This window comes from Carassius gibelio, chromosome A25 (genome assembly GCF_023724105.1).
Source record: "Carassius gibelio isolate Cgi1373 ecotype wild population from Czech Republic chromosome A25, carGib1.2-hapl.c, whole genome shotgun sequence".
Classification (NCBI taxonomy): domain Eukaryota; kingdom Metazoa; phylum Chordata; class Actinopteri; order Cypriniformes; family Cyprinidae; genus Carassius; species Carassius gibelio.
In genome coordinates this window covers 1537234-1554886 of record NC_068395.1, presented here as the reverse complement: position 1 = coordinate 1554886, position 17653 = coordinate 1537234, and the positions used below count along the sequence as shown (strand labels likewise).

The window sequence follows — 17653 nt, the reverse complement described above, 5'->3', positions numbered from 1 at the left end:
GATTTAATTGTCGTTCTGGTGTGATTGTGGAAGGAGGAAGTGCCCGCATGTCTCCTGTAGGATCGGCCTCTGGCTCCCAGAACCTGACCCCGACCCTGGAGCAGCCCGACCCCGTCAGCAGAGCCACTCAACAATACCTGGAGGTGCTGAAGAAGAACTACATGATCTGACATGACCCACTGATGAGTCTCCCTAAAAGCCCTGTGGAGTTTGTTTACTAAAGCTGCTGTTTTAAAAGTACGGTGCCTCTGTGGTCTTTAATGAATGGAACTGCTACTGTTCTCCCAAACATTTGCCTGCCATCTAAAAATGAGTTTATTTCTTTATTAGAACAGATTTGGAGAAATGTAGCATTGCATCACTTGTTATGAATGGGTGCCGTCAAAACGAGAGTCCAAAAAAAACTCACAATAATCTACAAGTGATCTCATTCTGACGGCACCCATTCACATCCATTGGTGAGCTAGCGATGCAATGCTACATTTCTCCAAATCTGATGAAGAAACGCACTCATCTACATCTTGGATTACCTGACGATACGTTTATTTTCAGTTTGGGCTGAATTATTCCTTTGGTGGCTAAGTCTACCTGAACATGTTTTTCAGAGTTTGCTGTAAAAACACCAGCAAGGGCCAAGCTTTCAACACTACCATCAGTTTGTGATCTTTAACTGAGTGTGACAATGCACTTTAGTGCCTCAGGAGCAAATGATCTGAGGTTTGGAGGTACATGTGAAGTGCTGCTTTCAGTGTTGTGTCTCCATTGCAAACACTCATATGTGGGTTTAGTTTATATGTGGATATATATATATGTGTGCATTCTGGCTGCTTTAATAGTCGAGGCATATTATAAAGAGTGTCACACTTGTACTGTTAATATTATTGCCAAGTAATGAAAGTGGTACATTCTAGACTATCGTGCAATATACTCAACGTATTTTAGTCTCAAACGACCAAACTCTGATTTGGAGATGTTTTTGGGAAATGAATGCTGTGCTTGAATGAGAGTGTGACCGTGCTCAGGATCAGTCTTCTCGTGTTTGTGTGTGTGTGTGAATCTCTGGAGTTTCAGATGTTGCATAAATTATATATTGTTAAACTTTTTTTTTAATTATTTTTTTTATATTGTGATATTTTCCTGACAGTTAAGCACAGTTTACCTCCAAATTCTCATTACTGAAATGAAAAAATGATTAAAGTGTGTGTGTGCACACGTGTGTAAAAAATATATTATATAGAAACTAATATATTAAAAATTAGATTTATTGTTAATTACAAAAACTGCCTAACTTTAATTTGGATAATCTCAATAAATCAATGTTTTTTGCATTGTGATATTTTCATTTAAACAGACGATTTAACTGATTTTACCCCACATCAGCATTGCTAGAATTATTATTTTTTTCTATTTAATTACAAATTAAATAATTCAGTAGAACAGACTCTTCCATGCATTTACAATTACACACTATACACACACACACACACACACACACACTTTTGTTGTGTTAATGACTGTTGGGAGGGAAATGTGTTCAATTGTTAATTGTTCAAAAAGTCTTAAAAATGATCTTTGTTTCATGCACAATGTTGTTTTTGTGCGCGTGTGGTGAAATATGACATAGCATGTTTTTAATAGTTTTCATCAGATTCATCTGTATGTTTTAGTTTTTTCGACTGAAATCTGTACCGTCTCTTCCAAGCATTTCAGTCTTGTTTCGGTCTTGAAATGTCTTAGCTGTTTAACTCGAGACGTTTCATAGCTACAAAATGAACATTGGGAATTTGTTGTGTTTGTTATCGTCTCAGACCAGTGGAAAACAGTGAATCACTTTCATTATGAATACAGAAATACACCTTTATTTATCTAATGAGTGAACACGAATAAACACTCAGTTCTGTGACAGCCGGCTTTCTCCTGAATCATTCAGAATAACCCAAAGTGATGGAGGGATATCTGACTGTTCGATGATGAGTCTTCAGCTCGTTCTCCAGCTTGGAGATTTAGTTTTAGTTTAGTTCAGTTTAGTTTCTTAATGAACATAGAAGGAGATATTAAGCATGTTTCATCTCAAGGACGTTCAGCTAAACATCTCATTTCGTGAAGTTAAATGTCGGTGGGTGGGTTGTTTGTTAGCATACTTTAAAGATCTGCTCTCGGTAAATGTCAGCCAGTTTATGAGCCGGTTTCAGTTCCTCCTGCAAAGCATGCTGGGGGGAAAAAAAAACATGTCTAAACTAAATAACAGATGAAGCAGAATGTGGTTCCTCCCTATAAAAAGGTTTTCAATCAAAACGTGCTTATCCTGCACAAAATTACAAAGAAATGTACAATTATGTAATTTATATGTACAATTTATTTGCACACCTATACATCTATTACATTTATGATAACAGATATATACAAGTTATATATCGAAATAACTTATTCAGGTCAGTACTAAAGAAAAAAATAACATGTATTTTACTGCAAGGTGTATTTAAACTTTTGACCCAGACTGAATTATTATTATTATTATTATTATTATATATTATGTGATCCTGAAAAACAAAACCAGTCATAAGTGTCAATTTTTTGAAAGTGAGATTTATGCATCATCTGAAAGCTGAATAAATCATCTTTCCATTGATGTATTTATTAGGATCAGACAATATTTGATCAAGATACAACTATTTAAAAATCTGGAATCTGAGGGTGCAAAAAAATCTATTGAGAAAATCATCTTTAAAGTTGTCCAAATGAAGTCCTTAGCAATGCATATTACTAATCAAAAATTAAGTTTTGATATAGTAACAATAGGAACTTTACACAATATCTTCATGGATTATGATCTTTATTTAATATCCTAATGATTTTTGGCATTAAAGAAAAATCGATAATTTTGACCCAAACAATGTATTTTGCTGAAAAATATTCCCCAGCGTTTTAAAACTGATTTTGTGCTCCAGGGACACATATATGATTCTATTAAAAATGTATAAAATTATGCATCAGTATTTTTACATAAAACTTTTCTCATCATGATCATATTTCGTGGTTCTTGGCATTAAAAAGTTTCAACGGCTCAATTCCAGGCATTTGTGCCATTTGTTATTTAAATATATAATTTCTGATATTCAGAATATTTATACAGATATTTCAAATTGTATATAGAATAAATTTTTGTGCAGGATGTTTTTTATTAAATATGTATTTGCAAATTAATTTTGTGTTAAGCAATATAATACATTTAATAAAGTTAATCATTAATACATTTATTAATATAAACTAACATTCAAAAGATTGAGTTTGGTACGATTTTTTTATTAAATTAATAATGTTATTCAACAAGAATGCATTAAATTGATCAGAAGTGACAGTAAAGTCATGTATAATGTTCCAAAAGATTTATATTTCAAATAAATGCTGTTCTTTTCAACCTCAAAGAATCAAAGAATCCTGAAAAAAAGTATAAATCAGAATCAGAATCAGAATCAGAATGAGCTTTATTGCCAGGTATGTTTACACATACGAGGAATTTGTTTTCGTGACAGAAGCTCCGCAGTACAACAGAATGACAGCGACAGAACATAAAACACATAATAAAAGAATAAAAAATACAAATATGTAGACAGTGAATGACAATATACAATGACAATTGTAGGCAGGTATATTACAAAGTGAAGTTATGTATGTACATATATATTGTGTGCAAAATTTAAGTGTATACTAAGTATGTGTGTTAGATAAATAAGTGTATGTGTATATAAATATAAAGTGTAGTGTGTTCGCCATTATTGTCAGCTGTTCATAAGATGGATTGCCTGAGGGAAGAAACTGGTCCTGTGTCTGGTCGTTCTGGTGCTCAGTGCTCTGTAGCGTCGCCCAGATGGCAACAGTTCAAAGAGGGAGTGTGCTGGATGTGAGGGGTCCAGAGTGATTTTGACAGCCCTTTTTCTCACTCTGGATAAGTACAGTTCTTGAATAGAAGGGAGAGTTGAACCGATGATTCGCTCCGCAGTCCGGACTACCCTCTGTAGTCTTCTGAGGTCAGATTTAGAAGCTGAGCTGAACCAGACAGTTACTGAAGTGCAGAGGATGGATTCAATGATGGTGGAGTAGAACTGTTTCAGCAGCTCCTGTGGCAGGTTAAACTTCCTCAGCTGGCGGAGAAAGTACAACCTCTGCTGGGCCTTTTTTACGATGGAGTCAATGTGAATGTCCCACTTCAGGTCCTGAGAGATGGTGGTTCCCAGGAACCTGAATGACTCCACTGCAGTCACAGTGCTGTTCATGATGGTGAGTGGGGGGAGTGCAGGGGGGTTTCTCCTGAAGTCCACGATCATCTCCACTGTTTTGAGCGTGTTAAGCTCCAGGTTGTTGAGAGTGCACCAAACAGCCAGCTCTTTTACCTCCTGTCTGTAAGCAGACTCGTCACCATCCTGAATGAGGCCGATGAGTGTGGTGTCATCTGCAAACTTCAGGAGCTTGACAGAGGGGTCCTTAGATGTGCAATCGTTGGTGTACAGGGAGAAGAGCAGTGGGGAGAGAACACAGCCCTGGGGAGCTCCGGTGCTGATTGTACGGGTGCTGGATGTGTATTTTCCCAGCCTCACTAGCTGCTGCCTGTCTGTCAGGAAGCTGTTGATCCACTGACAGACGGAGGTGGGCACGGGGAGCTGATTTAGTTTGGGCAGGAGGAGGTTTGGGATGATCGTGTTGAAGGCCGAGCTGAAGTCCACAAACAGGATCCTCACATAAGTCCCCGGTCTGTCTAGGTGTTGCAGAACATAATGCAGTCCAATGTTTACTGCATCGTCCACAGACCTGTTTGCTCTGTAGGCAAACTGAAGAGGATCCAGCAAGGGCCCAGTGATGTCCTTCAGGTGGGCCAGCACCAGTTTTTCAAATGACTTCATGACTACAGACGTTAGAGCCACAGGCCTGTAGTCATTTAGTCCTGTAATTTTTGGTTTCTTAGGGAAACCCAAAATATGCATCAAAGATTAATATTATAAAGTATAAAGCTTTATAATATTAATAATAAAATGTAATATTAAACAGTTTTTAACACTTATAATAATCAGAAATGTTTCTTGAGCAGCAAATCGGCATATTATTCTGATTTCTGAAGATCACGTGACACTGGAGATTGGAGGAATGATGCTGAAAATACAGCGGAGCATCACAGAAATAAATTACAGTTTAAAATATATTCACATAGAAAACAGTTCTTTTAAATTATAATAATATTTCACAATATTACTGATTTTACTGCAGTTTTGATCAAATAAATGCAGCCTTGGTGACCATGAGTCACACACACACACACACACACACACACACACACACATTAAACTACAACAATTTAGTCACTATTAAACGTTTACTACTGACACAAAGACAGAGGAAGAGACACTTAAAATTGTTTACTTTAGGATTTCAGACATAAATAGTGTTATTATTACTATTACAAATAATATTCATGAAAATATATTTTATAAAATCTTAAAATAGTAATAATTTTCGATTATTTCAATTAATATTTCACTTATTTGCATTTATCAGAAATATAGAAAAAAAAACGTAATCTTGTAAAATATTACTGCCATTTAAAATAACAGGTTTCTATTTTAATATACTTTTAAAATATAATTTGACATATACTGTATGGGATATTTTAAATATAAATGATATTCATCTTTTCTGCTCTTTTGAAGGAGGAGAATCCATTATCGCAGGGTATGGCATGAAACTAAAAAAGACTTTAATGTGATGCACTCAAAATACATATAATATATATTTAATTTAAATGTGTATATTATAGTTAACTTCTGCGCGCGTGCTCGCTTTTAAAACACGTCTGTTAGAAACCGGAAGTCTCCGTTTATTGGAGCGCGTTCTCCCTGCGTCGCGTTTGCGCAGCATCAACGCAGCCTGACGTCAGCTTCCAGCAGCAGTCGCCTGTCAGTTCTACACTATTTCCTGCTGACACACTTCGCTCTGGGATTGATTTAGATAAGAGTGGCCTTTAGAGCTAGAAAAACTTGTTTGACAGCTGCTGATAGCATGCGAGCTAATGGTTAGCAGTGCAGGAGGAGTCATGCTCTGGTCAAAGTAGAAACGCTGTATTGTTTCATCTTCTATTTCGAGGAAAAACATGGCAGAGGTGTTTTCCCGCTTGAGTATGTTTAGAATCGGGTGGAGAGGCGTGAGATTGAGCAGGAAAGTCACTAATGCAGCTGCTTCTGCGCAGACGCAGCGCCGCTACAGCACAGTGAGTACACGCTCATTATTGTTATTCATAATTCAGCCTTCAGTTATAAAAATAATAATAATGAGCCATCAAACAACCCCTAGACCACAGCAAAACGAGTAATGTCATGGGCAAACAGGCTTGTGTGCTTGTTTTGTTTCCATAAGTTTCGATTCAAAATCTGGCTGTGTTTCAAAACGTAGTGAGCTGCCTATCTAGACAGCATTCTCGGTCCAAAGATGAACATATTATATTATAATCAAATGCGTGTGTGTGTGTGTATATATATAGTAATGTTGTACATTTATATATATTATATGGCTATATAATTTTATTTTGTAAAATCTAAAAATTAATAAAATCTGTATAATTTTATTATATATATATAAAATTAATAATTATATTATTAACTTATTTTAGGTGTAATATTTAATTTTACATTTATATGCTTATATATATATACTCAAAAATGTTTCACAAAAAATGTGCAAAAGCCTCTCAAGGTTTCACTTTCGTTTAGCGGGAAATGTGATAAGAGTCTAAAGGCGGGAATAAAACAGTGTCATTAGGGGGCGGTGTGTGGCCTCATGGTTCAGTTTGGGCCTGAACTGATCTGTAACTTGAACGTTGTAGGTTCAGATCCCGACTGAAATTATCACCATTGTGACCTTGATCAAGACACTGAACCTCTTGAAAAACTGAGGTTGACCAATGAGTCCAGTTGGTCACTTTGGATAAAATTGTGTGCTTGTACAAACTTTGTTTTGAGGATGTGTGTGAAGGGGATCGCAGCTTGTTTGGGCTTCTCTTTGACATCGACGGGGTGCTGGTTCGTGGACGGACGCCGATCCCTGCAGCCAAACAGTGTTTCAGGAACCTGGTGGACAGTGATGGAAAATACAAGGTCCCTGTGGTGTTTGTGACGAATGCGGGAAACTCTCTCCGAGAAACCAAAGCCGAGCAGCTGTCTCGTCTTCTGGAGGTCGAGGTGAGACACTAATATTCACACCCTGTGGGGAACGTGAGATGTTTGCATGAGTCTGAGAGTGAGACAGGACAGTTTGATCTCTCCACACAGGTGTCTGCAGACCAGGTGGTGCTATCCCACAGTCCTCTGCGGGTTTTCTCTCAGTTCCATGAGCTGTGTGTGCTGGTGTCCGGACAGGGACCCGTCGTGGAAGTCGCACACAAGTATCCTTCTTTACCTTGACTTTAATGACTATACTTGGTTAATAGTTACAAATAATTACAATTATAAAAATATCATATTATATTATAATAATTCATTACAATATATTAAAAATAATGTATTATTTATAATAATTATTGTTATTTATTACTATTAAAATACTTAAATAATTACAACTATTTTTTTATTTATTTAGCATATTTATAATTACTATAGTTAGGTTATAATTATTAGTATTATGCAAATTATTGCAAATGTGTAATAATAATATATATACTTTAATAATATAATGAATACATACTATACTATAATAGTTCATTTAATAAATAATAAAATTAAAATAAATAAAATATAATTTAATTGATTAAAATATCATTAAATTACATTTGTAAATTATAATACATTCATAATAAATTGTATTTAATAATACATTTCTGTAATTATAATTAAGAGTATACTTTAGTAGTTATAAATATATTTTATAATTAAGTTTATTACAGTATGTATATAATAAAATATAGAATTTAAAAATATAGAAATTTATTGAAAATATATATTTATATATATATAAATTATATAAAATATAAATTACATGTACTATAATAAAAAAAACTGTGGGAGTGTGTGTGTGTGTGTGTGTGTGTGTGTGTGTGTGTGTGTGTGTGTGTGTGTGTGTGTGTGTGTGTGTGTGTGCGTGTGTGTGCGTGCGTGTAAGTGTGTGTGTGTGCGCTTGTGTGTGTGTATATAATGTAATTAGTTTGTTTTTAGCTGTCCTTGACCAGATAAACTCCAGTGTAGGTTTCAAGAACGTTGTGACCATTGACATGTTAAGGGAAGCCAATCCTCTCCTGGATGTAGTGGATCACAACCGCAGACCCAAAGACACGGTGAGTAGAAACAATGATAGTCAAATACATCCTAATCTCAACCTTTGATTATATATATCGCACTTAATATTCCCCAGAATCCCCCGTCTAAGGATTTGCCACCAATAGACGGTAGGTTTCTTTCCACTGGAGTCACGTTCTGTTCTGGAGATCTGTGTCTATACTCATCTGCGTTTACGCTCACTTTATAGCCATCGTCCTGTTCGGTGAACCTGTCAGGTGGGAGACCAGCATACAGCTGATCACTGATGTGCTCTTGACCAATGGGAGGCCAGGAAACCCTGTGACATCACTGCATTACCCACACATGCCTGTGCTGGCCTGCAACATGGATCTCCTGTGGATGGCTGAAGCCAAAAACCCTCGGTTTGTTTTTATTAATTTTTTTTATTAACTATAGCATGACACATTAACAAGGACTGATGCTTGATTTCCTTTAGATTCGGTCATGGCATGTTCCTCGTGTGTCTGGAGAGCATCTATAAGAAGATAACAGGCTGTGAGCTGAAGTACGAGGCTCTGATCGGGAAGCCCAGCGTTGTGACTTATAACTATGCTGAGCTGCTCATTAGAAAACAGGCCGAGCAACTGGGCTGGACCCGACCGGTCGAGAGACTTTACGCCATTGGGTAAGCCATCCACAACTTGTTTTGAACATTTTATTAACCTTTGAAGTTCAATCCATAGCATACACTACTGTACATAAGTGTGGACTAATTAGGTTTTTAAAAGAAGTCTCTAATGTTCACCAGGGCTGCATTTATTTGAAGAAAAATACAGTAAAAACAGCAATATTGTGAAATATTATTACGATTTAAGATAACCGTTTTCTATGTGAATATATATTTAAATATAATTTATTTCTGTGATGCAAAGCTGAATTTTCAGCATCATTCCTCCAGTCTTCAGTGTCACATGATCTTCACATGATTTGCTGCTTAAGAAGCATCTCTGATTATTATGAGTTTTAAAAGCTGCCTTATATTTTTGTGGAAACAAATGTACATTTATTAAGCGATTCTTCGACAAATTACAATAGTTAAGAAAAACATAATTTATTTAAAACTGTCACCTTTGAGCAGAAAACACTATTTCAGAATCATAAAATCACTTATTTAAAGGGATAGGTCACCCAAAAATGCTCTCAAGCCATCCTAACCCATTATAAAGCATGACTTTGATTCAATACGTCTCTGATTGTATTCATCTGAAAGATGCATGTCGTATACACATAGTAGTCTTAAATTTTAATGTGAACTATCCCTTTAGGCTTTTGAGCATTCGTGATGTTTGATGCATGTGTATCTCTCTCACAGTGATAACCCAATGGCTGATATTTACGGTGCAAACCTGTACAACCGCTACCTCAAAGCGATGCATCGCACCCGTGCACAGGTGCATGCGCAGGGCGGCTCGAGCAGCCAGGTGACCGCAGACCTGCAGTGTGACGCGTCCGACGATGCCAAGCGCTCCGGACGGGTGATGGTGGGAGGCTCGTTCGATCATCGTCTGCCTGAAGGCTGCAGCTCCATCCTGGTCTGCACCGGCGTCTATAACCACCAGGACTTGCCCTCGGACCCGGAGCAGACGGTCACGGAGCAGCAGATATTCCACGGTCACCGGGACTTCCGCTTCGACCCCAGCCTGACCCAGCCTTCGTTCGTGGTCCATGACGTTCAGGACGGAGTGGAGCTGGTCTTCCAGCTGGAGGGTTGGCCACTGCAGTAAATCATCGAGTATTAACCCATATCTACCCCGATTATAATTCGTGTCAACACAGGAAGTGTCCATTGCGTCTACAGAGTTTTGACCTCAGACCACAAAACAAAAAAAGTCGTCATAAGGGTTAATTTTTCTAAACTGAGATTTATAAATTTAGACGAAAGCTGAATAAATAAGCTTTCCATTGATGCATGGTTTGTAAGGATCGGACAATATTTGGCTAAATGCATATTACTAATAAAAATTAAGTTTTGATATATTTACATGAGTAAAATTACACTATGGAACATGAAATCCTAATGATTTTTGGCATAAAATAAAAATATATAGCAATATATTGCTACAAATATAACCGTGCTACTTAAAACTGCTTTTGTGCTCCAGGGTCACATTGCATTTTTACATACAGCTATTTGAGCCCTTTTATTTCTCCTGTCAGTCTAAAATGATTTTACACCTATGTTAACTGATTGCATTGAATTTGATTTGTTAAATACTCTAGGATGTAATATTTTTAGTCACTTGCCCTCTAATTGAACTCATCTTTTGTATTTAAAAGGCTGTTTCCAGAGTAAATATAAATAAAGTAATTATAAGGGTGTGGTAATGCTTGCAACATTTTGGCACAAAGGTGCATTATCTTTTGTCAGTAGTGTAACGATGCATGAAGCACAGATCACAACAGCTAAAAATAGACTTTTATGTGACTGCATAAACATATTATTCAGAGGCCCATTTATGCTACTTTTTTGCTCATAATTGCGACTTTATATTTTCTCAGTGTGATAGTGTCTAACAATATTACTTCTCTTATTTCTTCAACGTTTGTGTAATTTCACAGAGACCAAAAAAAGTCCATTAACTATTCAAGCTCATTTCTGCTTTAGATAAGAAAAGCGACTTTGTATCCCACATTTGCTACTTTGTTGCTACTTTCAACGAATTGTGTTTTGATGCAGTTACATAAAACGTAAATTTTTGTGCTAGTTTTATTAAAATACAGTGTTTTCATGCATTTTGCTGTCGTTGGCGTTTAAGATGATTCGCTTTGACATGACCTCAAGTCAGTTAATGGTGTTCTCTGAAATATTAGCCGTTAAACGTTCACATACAGTACGCCTCAGTTAGTTTGAGTAAATCTGCTGTAAAACACTGTACCACTGTTCTTTCTATCTGTTTTTCTGTGTGAACGGATCATAGGACAACGCTGATCTGTGATCTGTTTAATAGCCTGTATTGTTTAGGTTTACGAAAGAACAAGATACTGTACATTTATTTGACAGTTTTTAACATGTTAAGCATTTTATTGTACTCTACACAACCTACTGTTGAATAAACGTCCCATAAGAGGTAATCCGTAACATTGTACTTGTGTATACAGAGTTCATTCATTTAATGCAATTTTACATTTTCTGGGATATCTGATTCGTTTTTAACTCCACGTCCACCATGTTGCATTGAGGCTGTAAAAATATGATATTGGTAAAACAGATCTAGCAAATGATCCAGTGCGTATTTGTGTTTTACAGCGTTGAGAAATCTAGCCAATCACAGACATATCTGTTGAACTTCTGGAACTCGGTGGCCAATCAGAGCAGTCGGAATCCACTCAACAGAGTTATTCAGTGCTGAGTTCCTTTCAACGAATCATTTGTCAGTCAGCAGTCACATGACCCCTTCTCCAGGCGTTCTCCTTCATCGATTGGATGAGAGTCTGAGTGCAGGTAAACAGTCTGTGAATCTGATTGGCTGTCCTGAGGGACTGTTCCTCCGTACTGTGCTATGAGTTCTCGTGCCATCAGTTCGAAGGCCTCCTCGATGTTGTGATGCTGTTTGGCGGAGGTCTCGAGCGCCGCTAGTGCACCTGTGCGCTCCGCTAGCGTGCACGCATCCTCAAACAGCACCTGCCTCTGTGCCTCCAGGTCACACTTATTACCTGCAGGGCGCAAAATATATCAGGAATATCTAGTTTATCTGCTACTAAAGTTCTCAGCAGGGGCTATTATTTGACGCAATGAATCCATGACATTCTCCGTTACAGATGGATGATCTCGGCAAAGGAGAAGTGCTCACTAACACAGATTTAGACAGATTTGTGAGCAATATCTAAGAGAAATATGACTTTTTTTGTACATAGAAAAAGTCTTAGATCTCTGAGTTTAGCTCATGAAAAAAGGGGCAAAAACAAAAGTGTTGCGTTTAGTATTTTGTTCAGTGTATATATCATATTAATAAATTCAGAAATAAAAATATTTCATTAATCATACAATTTTATTCAATTTTTATGAGACATAATAAAAATATAAAATATTGAGATAATTTAAAGTATAATAAATTTAAAAACAATTATTTTAAATTGTAATAATATATCATAAATATTACATTTTTTTTCTGTATTTTTGATCAAATAAATGCAGGCGTGATGAGCAGAAGAAACTTCTTTCAAAAACATTAAAAATAGTAATGTTTCCAAACTTTTGGTCTGTATGTAATGTATATATATATATAATGTAAATTCAATATGTTAAATACTTGCATATTAATTATTAATCGATAATATAAATACTGGTCTCATAAAAATGTTATACAATTTTATTTTTGTATTTAATTTAATATAATTCATTAATATGTCAGCTGACTGCCAAAACAGTGTGTGACTCTTAGCTCTGACCTATCAGAACGAAGACGAGGTTGGCGGCTCCATACTGCTCCACACCATGGATCCAGTGCGGCAGAGACTCGAAGGTGGCTCGTCGGGTCAGATCGTATGCAATCATGGCCCCGTGGGCGCTTCGGTAGTGACTCTGTGTGATGGTGCGGAAACGCTCCTGTCCCGCTGTGTCCCACACCTGCATCTGATCCCAAGAACATCGCACAGATCCACACAGACACAAGTGACATCTCTTTACAATCTGTAGAGCCTCTTCTAGACCGAAGAGATCTCAACACTGTGTGCACAACTGATGAGATCCAGTCAAAGGTCAGAGGTCAACATCAAACATTTCAGACTGTATATTGACTCGAATTCTTATTTTATTTCAGTTTGTACTATTCTATTTTTATAGAAAAATATCTATGTTTTTAATAATAATAATATATATAATAAATAATTGTATGCATTGTTTTAATTATACATGCACACACTTGTTTCTATAACCTCACCTTCACTCTCTTCCCGTCGATGTCTATGGTGCGAACGGTGAAGTCCACTCCAATAGTGTTGTGTTGGCTGTCACTGAAGAGCCCAGACTTGAAGCTGTGGATCACGCAGGTCTTTCCCACATTACTGTCACCAATCAGGATGATCTTGAACAGAAAGTCACAGCCGTCTCCATCGTCCTGCCCTGTGGACTGCATTTCTGCAATAAATACTAGTGGATTGTGACCCACAGACCGCCAAATGATTCATTCACGGCACAAATGTCACAGTTCCAGTGTCGTTTTCACCATATCTGCAATCTTTTCTGCAAGCTAGCACTAAAACGGACGTGTTAAGAAATCTCCATAGTGCATAAAAACAAAGCGAGTCGACCTCGTCACAAAGCATTAACTCAACACTCATGTCCTTTGGTTTCTGTGAAACACTCAAGCGTCGAATGCAAACAGACACACCCCGTCTACCTGCGTCTTGAGGCGAGACGTCCAGTCTCCTGCCCACCTGCACCACTGCATCTCTGGGAACTGCAGTTTGTTTACAGTCTATTGGGAAACAAAAACATGCATATTGAAAGTTGACTAGTCGCACATTATAAACTAGTCTTCTACACTACAGAAAGAATATTTAGTGGCACTTACAGTGTCTCTGCTCCAGTGTGTTTATGAGAATGTGAAGGGATGAAATCTACAGTATTGTGCGTAAACTGTGAATGCACACACACCCACACACACTCATGCTCACGCCGGACAATGCACTCATCTGTGTGAGGGGTGCGTCTGGCTCTCGGCCCGGTCCAGAGGTCAGAGGTCTTCGTGTCTGGTCACAAGTTGACTCGGGGAAATGCAGATAAGCTAATGACTCCTTCTGTTCGACTCAGAAACAGTCTTTTGTTAAACTACACCATGGCAGTCTACTGTGCACGAGAGCAGACACTGACTGCTTTGAAAACCATGCACATCAAAATGTACATGTGGAACGAGACTCATTTATTTGTCACATTTTTAAAATGAAACATGAGTATTTGCTTCAAATAAATAAATAAATAAATAAATTCATATTGTGTGTTGGTTTGTGGGTGTTAATTTTTTTGTTTTCTATAAATGTATACAAATTATTTTTATTAAAACTTGCATTTAAAATAATTTATTTATTTGTACATGGGTCAAAGACATTAATATGTCCACATCAAAAGAAATTAACTTCAGTGATTTTATGTCCATGAAGCACATTAAATGTGAGTAAAGTGTCTACTTTTAAGGTTTCAAATAAGTTTGTGGAGAATAAAATGTTAAAATGTGGTGAAATAATGTAACATTGTTATTTAGTGTAACACAATATTTATGTAAAAATTCAAACTACATGCCTTTTCTGACTTGTACATATAAAAATATATAAAATAATAAGAAAGCATACTACATTGTATTGTGTTTTAAATGAGTAAAAAAGTTCTTGCTCGCAAATGGGCAGTGCCTGGGATAGTGGCAAATTACTAATAAACTAAGTAGTATGTTGACTGAGTAATTAGTCTCAGAGGAAAATGGATATTTTTTTTTTTTTTTTTTTTGCTCTGAAAAAAAAAATTGCAATTAAATTGAATGGAAAACTTTTACAATTTTGGAGAGGGTGGGGGGGGGGGGCAACAACAATTTAAAGCAGTATTATACTTATTGTTTTTATGCTTTTATGCAGTTTTTTACGTTTATTTATTTTTATTTATTATTTTCTCAAATGTTAAATATTTATTTTATTTATTAATTAAATTATATATATAAGTGTATAACCCGTTTAACTAACTCACCATTTATTCAGTTTAATCGCACGATATTCCGTTGAACCGCTTTTGTTTCGCATTATAAAAATCTAGAGCGTCCTCCACCCTCAAGCTCCGCCTCCTTCACTTACATCCGCCCACTCAACACGTCAATCACACCAATCCTGAAAAACGATTGGTTGCGCTCCTGTAACCAAGCACGCATAACGGAAGCCTTGTTTCTTAGCAACGAGGCGCCTGCGTCATAAAGACAAGAAAACACGTGTTGATTGCTTTGCTTTTTATTGACGTAATCAGAATAACAAGAGTTTAATATATGATAATATGAAAAACATAAATAAAGATAAAGTTCTATTATAAAGTAATAACGCTGGTAAACACATTAAAGACTTATAGTAATGCATTTCTAGCTAAATAAGATAAGTAGATTACTACAGCATAATATTTATCCAGCTAGTCAAACTTTAAACTCTTTGAAATACATTTTTCTTAACTATTATTTTTTATTCACTAATTTTTATTTATATTTATTATTTATTCACTATAAAGTTTTTCCTGCTTGCTATATAAATAAGAATAAGAATAGCAAATTTAATGACTATGATATAATTATTTTTGATTGAGGTGTGCTTTGTTTAGATGTTTACATATTTTTAAATGTTTGTATTTCAATCCAGTGCTTTATTTTATTTAGTATTTTTTATGTTTGCATTATGAAAAAGGAAAACCTTTTGTCACAGAAAACGATTACATTTTATAACACACTGTATATACATTTTCATTTATTTATGATACATTTGATCAATTCTGTCCATTTGAGAAACTACATTGGGGTCGTGAACAATATCACCTGACTCCCCAAATAAAATAGTATAAAATATAAGTGAGTCTTGAATTTATAACTTTTTTAACCACACTACAATGCATATTTTCACTTTGCCTAAAGTTTTTAACCATTTTTGGGCGCCATTCATGTCTAAATGTCTATTCTAGCCGTAGTTGTTTGTACAAACCTCTCTTTTGTGTCTGTTCCTGCTTACTATCGAGACAAAAATCACTGCAGAGATCATCCCCAGCAACATTAGGCCCATGAGAGAAGCATACACTAAATAGAAAGTGTCCAGCTGAGGGGTCACGTATGTTAAATGAACCCTGCGGCTAACACACCATGGACTCTCAAACGACTCCAAAACCCTGCAGCGATATGAGCCACCGTCCTGGATCGAAAGCTCAGATATGGTAATGTGATTGGGGTTTGATGCATTCAGCCGCTTCTTCATGTCCTCTTTCACAAAATAGCTTTTTTTGTCGACTAGTAGATCTTCTGAGTTTTGGTTGTACTCTTTGTACCACTGTACTCTGGCAAAGTATGACAGATTGGAAACGCACATCAACTCGGCACTGTCACCCGAAGCAAATGTGATATTGATGGGATCGAGAACGGAGCAGACGATAATGTTGAGTTCATTAAATGTCTCAAATTGGGAAAAACAGATGTATGTTCCAGTGTGGTACGGCATGAGGTGAGGAATAACCAAAGAGTAGTTACTAGTCTCTGTCGCGTTCAACATATTATTTCTTTCATCTGTTGATCGATTGGGAGTTATCCAATATATGTCCTCAGATGAAGATTGTGTAACTCCACAGGGCAATGTGTAACTCTCTCCTGAGACGAGGAAGATCTCCTGTCCGTCGATGTATAGTTCAATCCTCTTGTGGTTTTGGCATTGGTTGTCCCTCCAAACCAAGCAACTAAAAAATCCATCGTCTGTTCTTGAAGTTTCTGATAAATGAATCAAAGAGCCTTCGTTCAGGACCTTCACTCTGCTCCTAAGAGCATCAGGAATGATCTCCAGAGACACGCTGCTATCCAGAATCATTTCACTCGCCAATCTGAGACTTCTTGGTTTTAAATTCTGAAACACCTGAAGAGTTTCTCCACGACTGGAATTGAGCGTCTGACAGGAGATGTGCGCAGTTTCACCGTGAAGGTAATACAGTTTCTCTTTTTCCTCCATCTGAGCACAAACTATCACGTGAAAGCATCTTCTCTCCATGAGCAGCCCATTCTTCCTGCATTCAGAGAAATACTCTTGATTTTCTGAAATATTCAGTAGGAAATATGCTGAGCTGGCATCTCTGGTGGAGTAATTGCTCAAAACGCGAGACTTGTCTGGATTTAACTTATACACGAAGACGTCTAGGTATATGCAGGGTATCTGAAGCACGGCTTCACCCTTAGATCCAAACACATAGAGAACTTCTTGCTCGAGAGACAGACTTGTGTTTATTAGAAGCATCAATAAAGAGAAAACCCTCACAAACGGTGACATCTTCTCTCTGTATGAGTTATCATTTTTGAGTGCCTTATCATTAAAGTAAGGGTTGCACAACATATCCTCTCAAAATATTCCGGAAATGAAAAAAAGATTAAGCTGCTCAAGCTGACAACATTTTATCATTGGTATAAAACTTCCATGAACAATCTTTAACTTCCATGCATTCTTAGAAATAAAGGTTCTTTATTGGCATTGGTTCCATGAAGATCCTTTACCATCCATGGAACCTTTGCATTCCACAAAAGTTGTTTTTACATATATATAGATGTGTGTATATATATATATATATACATATAGTAGAAAAGGTTCTTCAGCATGTTAAAATATTCTTAACAGTAAGAAAAAAATGGTTG

At 36.5% G+C, this 17653-nt stretch overlaps 3 protein-coding genes across 21 annotated transcripts in view; 2 read left to right on the top strand and 1 right to left on the bottom strand.

Annotated features, from left to right (window-relative positions):
* LOC127947102 (ankyrin repeat domain-containing protein 26) overlaps positions 1-1903 on the top strand; it is a 36651-nt gene extending 34748 nt beyond the window's left edge. For 9 of the 16 annotated variants that reach the window (XM_052544055.1, XM_052544054.1, XM_052544051.1 and 6 more), the window contains one exon: positions 31-1903. In XM_052544055.1, the coding sequence (XP_052400015.1) occupies positions 31-170 (140 nt within the window). In that variant the 3' untranslated portion in view covers positions 171-1903. The remainder of the gene's footprint in view (positions 1-30) is intronic. The other 7 variants (XM_052544056.1, XM_052544063.1, XM_052544062.1 and 4 more) reach the window with 1 other exon arrangement.
* A 4008-nt stretch (positions 1904-5911) lies between these two features.
* LOC127947243 (haloacid dehalogenase-like hydrolase domain-containing 5) lies at positions 5912-11394 on the top strand. The gene is made up of 8 exons (XM_052544227.1): positions 5912-6256; positions 7005-7223; positions 7314-7426; positions 8218-8311; positions 8389-8422; positions 8503-8677; positions 8752-8940; positions 9628-11394. Exons 1-8 carry the CDS (start codon positions 6140-6142, stop codon positions 10037-10039), a joined length of 1353 nt encoding a protein of 450 aa, XP_052400187.1. The 5' UTR covers positions 5912-6139; the 3' UTR covers positions 10040-11394.
* A 145-nt stretch (positions 11395-11539) lies between these two features.
* Positions 11540-14213, bottom strand: LOC127947244 (ras-related protein Rab-19-like). 4 transcript variants are annotated; one of them, XM_052544228.1, is made up of 5 exons: positions 13829-14213; positions 13646-13732; positions 13196-13384; positions 12705-12888; positions 11540-11969 (listed from the first exon to the last, which is right to left on the bottom strand). In XM_052544228.1, exons 2-5 carry the CDS (start codon positions 13703-13705, stop codon positions 11692-11694), a joined length of 711 nt encoding a protein of 236 aa, XP_052400188.1. In that variant the 5' UTR covers positions 13706-13732; positions 13829-14213; the 3' UTR covers positions 11540-11691. The 4 variants fall into 4 exon arrangements, with proteins under 4 accessions (XP_052400188.1, XP_052400192.1, XP_052400191.1 ...); XM_052544232.1 differs by having other exon boundaries at positions 13196-13392; positions 13655-13732; XM_052544231.1 differs by having other exon boundaries at positions 13655-13732.
* Between the last annotated feature and the right edge of the window lie 3440 nt (positions 14214-17653).

Coding starts and splice junctions, on each gene's coding strand:
- LOC127947243 (XM_052544227.1), top strand. CDS start 6,140: ATGGCAGAGGTGTTTTCCCGCTTGAGTATGTTTAGAATCGGGTGGAGA. Junction 7,224..7,313: donor CTCGTCTTCTGGAGGTCGAG/GTGAGACACTAA, acceptor CTCTCCACACAG/GTGTCTGCAGACCAGGTGGT. Junction 8,312..8,388: donor ACCGCAGACCCAAAGACACG/GTGAGTAGAAAC, acceptor AATATTCCCCAG/AATCCCCCGTCTAAGGATTT.
- LOC127947244 (XM_052544228.1), bottom strand. CDS start 13,705: ATGCAGTGGTGCAGGTGGGCAGGAGACTGGACGTCTCGCCTCAAGACG. Junction 13,385..13,645: donor TCAAGACGCAGGTAGACGGG/GTGTGTCTGTTT, acceptor GCAGAAATGCAG/TCCACAGGGCAGGACGATGG. Junction 12,889..13,195: donor TCGACGGGAAGAGAGTGAAG/GTGAGGTTATAG, acceptor TCTTGGGATCAG/ATGCAGGTGTGGGACACAGC.